At 38.1% G+C, this 6,896-nt stretch overlaps 1 protein-coding gene and 1 long non-coding RNA gene across 2 annotated transcripts in view; one reads left to right on the top strand and one right to left on the bottom strand.

The window, feature by feature from the left end:
- LOC113618928 (uncharacterized) overlaps nucleotides 1-6,602 on the bottom strand; it is a 21,207-nt gene extending 14,605 nt beyond the window's left edge. Inside the window, exons 1-3 of the long non-coding RNA XR_003432198.1 lie at nucleotides 6,552-6,602; nucleotides 5,246-5,360; nucleotides 4,713-4,847 (exon numbers count right to left, since the gene is read on the bottom strand). This is a non-coding gene — a long non-coding RNA (uncharacterized LOC113618928). The remainder of the gene's footprint in view (nucleotides 1-4,712; nucleotides 4,848-5,245; nucleotides 5,361-6,551) is intronic.
- On the top strand, nucleotides 118-2,288 carry ZBED11 (zinc finger BED-type containing 11). The gene is given in 1 exon segment (XM_027103305.1): nucleotides 118-2,288. A coding segment is annotated over 1 exon segment (1,968 nt). The 3' UTR covers nucleotides 2,086-2,288.
- Nucleotides 6,603-6,896: the final 294 nt, after the last annotated feature.

The following is a 6,896-nucleotide window of genomic DNA, read 5'->3' as shown; positions in this document are numbered from 1 at the left end:
TGTAAAAAAAAAAAAAAATATATATATATATATATATATATATATATACACATATATATATTAGTGGCAATTATAGTTAGTGGCAATTATAATATTTTATTCAAAATTGCTTTTAAAATGGATCATTTCTTTTTTAAAAGAAAGAGGAATAATGAAGCAAAATATGCAGAAGCATGTTCAAGTTCTACTGCTGGATCTGGAAGTATGAATAGTGACAATATTGATAAAACTATTGGCTCTAATCTGCAAACATCAACTTCATTTGAGCCATGTTTCAAAAAGAAAAAAGTAACTGCAAGGCGTTGTAATGAAGATTATTTAAAATATGGTTTTATCAAATGTGAAAAACCCTTTGAAAATGACAGACCTCAGTGTCTTATTTGTAATAATATTCTTGCAAATGAAAGCTTAAAACCTGCAAAATTAAAAAGGCGCTTAGAAACACAGCATGCTGAACTTATTGATAAGCCTCTTGAATATTTTCAAAGAAAGAAAATAGTTGTAAAGTCATCAACACAATTTCTTAGCTGCTCTACTACTGTTAGTGAGAAAACCTTATTATCATCATATTTAGTTGCATATCGTGTGGCAAAAGAGAAGCTCACACAGCTGCTGAAAAAAATTATTCTTCCAGCATGTTTGGATACGGTGCGTACAATTTTTGATGATAAATCTGCTGATAAATTAAAAACGATTCCTAGTAATAACACAATATCTCTTCGAATTTGTATGATTGCCGAACATTTAGAGGCAATGCTTATTACTCAGTTACAGTCGGGAATGGATTTTGCAATCCAGCTTGATGAAAGCACAGATACTGGAAGCTGCACAGCACTTTTAGTCTATGTAAGATATGCGTGGCAAGGCGATTTTATGGAGGATTTTTTGTGTTGTTTAAACTTAACCTCACACCTAAGTGGATTAGATATTTTCACAGAATTAGAAAAGTGCATTTTTGGTCAGTATAAATTAAACTGGAAAAACTGCAAAGGAATTACAAGTGACGGAACAGCAAACATCACTGGAAAACAGAGCAGAGTAATTAAAAAATTGCTAGAAGTTACTAGTGGTGTGTGGAATCATTGTTTTATACATCATGAAGTATTAGCATCCAGAGAGATTCCACAGAAGCTCATGGAAGTATTGAAAAAGGCAGTGAAAGTTGTTAACTTTATTAAAGGAAGCTCATTAAACAGCCGACTTCTTGAAATGTTTTGTTCAGAGATTGGAGCTAATTATACCCACTTACTGTTTCACACCAAAGTTCGTTGGTTGTCTCAAGGGAAAATACTGAGCAGGGTTTACGAACTCAGGAATGAGATACACGTTTTTCTTACTGAAAAGAAGTCTCATTTGGCAACTATTTTTGAGGATGATATTTGGGTAACGAAACTGGCATATTTAACTGATATTTTTGGCATCCTTAATGAACTACGTTTAAAACTACAGGGGAAAAACAGTGACATATTCCAACAGGCCGAATGTATCCAAGGATTCCAGAAGGCATTACTGTTGTGGCAAGCGAAGCTTAAAAGCAATCGTCCTAGCTACTACATGTTTCCAAGGTTTTTGCAGCACATTGAAGAGAATGTTATCAATGAAAACATTTTGGAAGAAATAAAACTAGAGATATTGTTGCACCTCACTTCTCTCTGTCAAACCTTTAACCATTTATTCCCAGAAGAGAAATTTGAAACATTAAGACAGAATTGTTGGGTAAAAGATCCGTTTGCTTTTTGAAACCCAGAATCAATAATTGAGTTAAACTTGGTGCCTGAAGAAGAAAATGAATTATTGCAGCTCAGTTCTTCATATACATCGAAGAATGATTATGAAACACTAAGTGTATCAGCATTTTGGATTAAGATAAAGGAAGACTTTCCTTTGATAAGTCAAAAGAGTATCCTGCTATTATTACCATTCACAGCAACTAGTTTGTGTGAAATAGGATTTTCGGTCTTAACCCAGTTAAAAGCAAAGGAAAGGACCGGATTAAATGGCGCAGCAGATATGCGAGTAGCATTATCCTCCTGTGTTCCAGACTGGAATGAACTTATGAATGGGCAAGCACACCTACCACGTTAAATAAATCTTTTTTTTTTTTAATTGGAGTATAGTCACTTTACAATGTTGTGTAAACAAATCTTACCTGGTTTTTGTTTCTGCAGTTCTCATTTTGTGATTTTTTTATCTGTTGTATTTAAATGTTAATATAGCAGTGTATGTGATAACTTTGTTTTTATTTTTGTTATATTTTAATACTAATAAAATCAGTGTAATTTTATGTTCATTGAACAAACATTTAAGGTCAGGTACTGTTTGTTCATTGAACAAACATTTAAGGTCAGGTACCGTTAGGTCAGGTACCGTTCTAGGCACATTTGGGATACGAAATGAAGAAAACAGAGACCATTCTCTAGTGGAGCTTATGTTCTGGCAAGGAGAGAGAGAGACAATAAACATAATAACGTTTATAATATTTAGACTTTAATAAGTGCTATAGAAAGTAATAAGAAAGGAAGTCAGGGAACTATTTGGGGACCAAATCATGAAGGGCTCTAGACCATTATAGGGGCTCTGGAGTTTTGTCAGTGAAATGGAGAGCAGTTGGGTTCTGTGGAGGAAAGACATGATGTGCATTAGGTTTTAAAAAACTCACTCTGACTTCTATTTTGAGAATAGATTGAATTATATGTTACCTCTTTAAAGAGGTCTTTCCTAACCACTTTAGTTTGGGTACATCCTTCTTTATTCTTTTATTTCTTTGTTTTCTTGGTAGTATGTAATTTGTAATAGTTGTATTTATTTATGTGATTAATAGTTCTGTCAACCTGCCACCTTGAAATGCATGCTCCATAGGAGCAGAGATCGTGTCATCTTGCATGATACATAGTAACTGGATATTCCATTTACATTTGTTGGAGAAAAAATTCAATAACATCTAATACCTGTAACATGAGGTCATAGTCCCAGGAATAATAATTAAATATATGGCAAATTTCTTTGCCATTTTTACATTAAAAAATCTGATTTTGTCAGATAATCTCTATAAGCATCCCCAAACGGCATTGATTGATGTTGCTTCCTCACATCATTGCTGGAAATTAAGCAATTTAATTGCTTAACATGTCTTCCTCAAACTAATTTCAACTTCTGCCTCTCTTTACATATTTCCTGACCCCACTGGGTGATGTTTCTTTGGGCGTGGTCTTTCTCTAAAATCATATAGGTTAGCAGCTCCTTTCCATCAGCCACTCTTGGCATTATTGAAACATTTGATTTTTCAGATTTTCTATTCTATTAAAGGTAATAGATTTTTCCCCCTTATTCATGCTTAAAATACAGTTGGAAGACAGTTTTCCATGAATAGCTCACATTTCTGCACAGTCTGGATCCTCTGAATGAAAGTATTTGTGTTTAAGTTAAGAACACTTGTGTAAGGAGACATTTCAGAATGGTGAAACTAGAGACATCTTCCCAAGAAACATCCCAGGGAAGTAAATATAAAGCCTTTTCCTACCTCCCTGGAGACATTTGCGTGCATTCCAGGAGTAATGAGTGATCTCCCTGTAGGGAAGGGTGAGAGGATGTACCAGCAGCCCCCACTGTGTGCAGAGCTAACACCTGTGGGAATTGGGGCATGGGAAATCAACCCACGATGCTGATCTGGCTCCTTTTTTTTTTTTCTTTTTTTTGCTATGAGTAACAAATTGTATCTCTGACCCAAAGGTCTTGTGTCTTTATGTCAGTATATGTCACTTCTACAAAATCCCTTTTACTATGTACAACATATTCACAGGTTCCAGGGATTAAGACTTGGCTATCTTTACGGGGGACCATTATTCAGCTTATCACAGTCCACTGCCAGTCCGCGAAGACTCATACATCCCACATGAGAAATACCTTCACCCATTCCAAGGCCCCCCAGAGTCTCAGCCCATTACAGTATCAACTCAAGTCTAAAATCTCATATCTAATCATCTAAATTATGGGTGCAGTTCTGATATAATGTGTCCTGGGGCAAAATCCTCTACCTGTGGAGCTGTGAAACTAGAAAGCATGTTTGTGCTCTAGAAATACAGTGGTGTGACAGGCATAGAGTAACAGATCCATTCTCATTCAAGAAGGGAGAAAATGAAGAAAAAGAGTCAGTTAATTACTTTTGAAGTCCACCTAGGCAAACTCCATTAAGTTTCAAAGCCTGGAAATAAACTTACACGGCTCATGCCTCTGCCCTCTGGACCCCTGACTCCACTCTTTGGAGCTTTCCACCCTTGGAATCATCCTTTTTCATGAAGAGTAACACATGTCTGCCACTGAGTGGTTTTTCTCAGCATGTTTTCTGCCTGTAGAATTTTGAGAGTCTTTTCATTTTTGCCCTCTGTCCCTCTTAGTCCAACTTGACAATGTTTCTGTTGGTATAGCATTCTCAAAAACTTTGTGGGTCACGGAGATTCACTTTACTAAAAAACAGGCTACTCCACAGATCTTTCCTGAATAATTTCATCTGTTTTTGGCTTCTGAGTCTTACACCCCTTCAAAGAGCCCTCTATGTACTTGAATGTACTAACCTTTTGTACTTTCCAAGTACTAGCAAAAGTCTATCCACACTTAAAAATGGTTAAGATGATAACTTTTATGCATATTTTACTACAATTTAAAACATTTTTAATCAAAAAAGAAAAAGCTGTGCAACTACATCATTGGCTTACTCTGCAGAGCATGCTTTCTTGGCAGTGGATCTCTTAACTTCAGCATTGTTTGCAATCTGTGTAGGCTGAGAATTTCCCAAATCAAATTCTGCTTCCTTTTTGTAACAGTTCTCTCCGCTCCTCTCTCACATTTTACTAAAAGCAACCAAGAAGAAACCAGGTCACACCTTCAATATTTTCCTTGGAAATCTCAACCAAATACCCAAATTCATTGCTTAAAAGTTCTGTTTTCTGTATAATTATAGGACACAATCTAAGCTTTCTACCATTATATAACAGATCCCCTTCCCTCCAGTTTCCCAAATCACATTCCTCATTTCCTCTGAGACCTCACCAGCAGTCTTTAACACCCATATTTCTACTAACAGTGTGTTCAAGGCAATCTAGGACTTTTCCATCATGTTCCTCAAAATTCTTCCAACTTCTACCCATTACCCACTTCCAAACCACTTTCATATTTTTAGTATTTGTTACAGTAGAGTTGCCATAGTTTGGAGCTAGAAAAACATCTTTTTTCTGATGACTGAACTCACCTCACCCCTTCTCCAATCTCTCTTCTTCTTTGGGGCAGCCTCCTTGCAGACTCTGGCCAAGACTAGCCAAGAGTAATAATCCTGTGCTAATGATGTCCCAAGCTCATTCTTGGAACTGAGGACAAAGGGAGGCAGAAAGAGGGATACTTTCAGATACCAAAATCTGTACTCATTTCCTACGGCTGCTGTAACAAATTACCACAATATTAATGGCTTAAAACAACACGAATTTATTCTCTTTTGGAGGTCAGAAGTACAATGATAGTCTCATTAGACTAAAGTCAAGGTGTCAGCAGGGTTTGTTCCTTCTGGAGACTCTGGGGAAGAATCTGTTTCCGTACTTTTTCAAGCTTCTAGAGTCTGCCTGCATTCCCTGCCTCACATCTTCAAAGCCAGCAGCAAATCACCTTCAAATATCTCTCTGCTTCCATCATCGCATTGCCTTCTCTGTACGATCACCTCTCTGGGTGATTGCCCTTCTCTTATGATTACATTGGACCCATCCAGACAATCTATTGTAATCTCTCCATCTCAAGATCCTTAAATTAATCACATTTGCAAAGTCCCTTTTACTATGTAAGGTAATGTATTCAGAGGTTCTGGGGACTAGGACACGGACATCTTTGTGGGGCCATTACTCAGCTTACCACAACCCAAAATAAACAAGGAACAAATAAGCTGTTAATAAGTATTTGAAACATTCCTTGAGAGGACACTATGAAACACTGTTCTAAAAACTTCAAATTCATGATATCTCTTGCTTCATCCTCAAGCAAAAAAAATGCCAACTAACAAACAAGATAAAATTTTAAATAAGGAAGTTCAGAAAGTATTGAAAGCTCTTGATGTTCAAGAGCACAAATTTCAGTGAGCACTGAAATCACAACTAACTGCTGAACAATCATTGACAGAAAGACACTGGAACTCACCAAAAAAGATACCCCACATCCAAGGACAAAGGAGAGGCGACAAAGAGATGGTAGGAGGGGTGCAATCACAATAAAATCAAATCCCATAGCTGCTGGATGGGTGACTCATAAATTGGAGAACACTTATACCACAGAAGTCCACCCACTGGAATGAAGGTTCTGAGCCCCACGTCAGGCTTCCCAACCTGCGGGTCTAGTAACAGGAGGAGGAATTCCTAGAGAATCAGACTTTGAAGGCTAGCAGGATTTGATTGCAGGTCTTTGACAGGACTGGGAAAAAGAGACACTGCACTCTTGGAGGGCACACACAAAGTAGTGTGCGCATCAGGACGCAGGGGAAGGAGCAGTGACCCCGTAGGAGACTGAACTAGACCTACCTGCTAGTATTAGAGGGTCTCCTGCAGAGGCAGGCGGTGGCTGTAGTTCACTGTGGGGACAAGGACACTGGCAGTGGAAGTTCTGGGAAGTACTCTTTGGCGTGAGCACTCCCAGAGTCCGCCATTAGCCCCACCAAAGAGCCAGGCAGGCCCCAGTGTTGGGTCGCCTCAGGCCAAAAAGCCAACAGGGAGGGAACCCAGCCTCACCCAACAGCAGACAAGCAGATTAAAGTTTTACTGAGCACTGCTCACCACAGCAACAGCCAGCTCTACCCACCAACAGTCCCTCCCATCAGGAAACTTGCACAAGCCTCTTAGATAGACAGAGGGCAGACAGCAGAAGCA

This window comes from Aethalodelphis obliquidens, unplaced genomic scaffold (genome assembly GCF_003676395.1).
Source record: "Aethalodelphis obliquidens isolate GAN/ISIS:26980383/991018 unplaced genomic scaffold, ASM367639v1 scaffold6, whole genome shotgun sequence".
NCBI lineage: Eukaryota > Metazoa > Chordata > Mammalia > Artiodactyla > Delphinidae > Aethalodelphis > Aethalodelphis obliquidens.
Note: the sequence above shows the minus strand (reverse complement) of the source record. Positions and strands in the feature narration are given on the sequence as shown.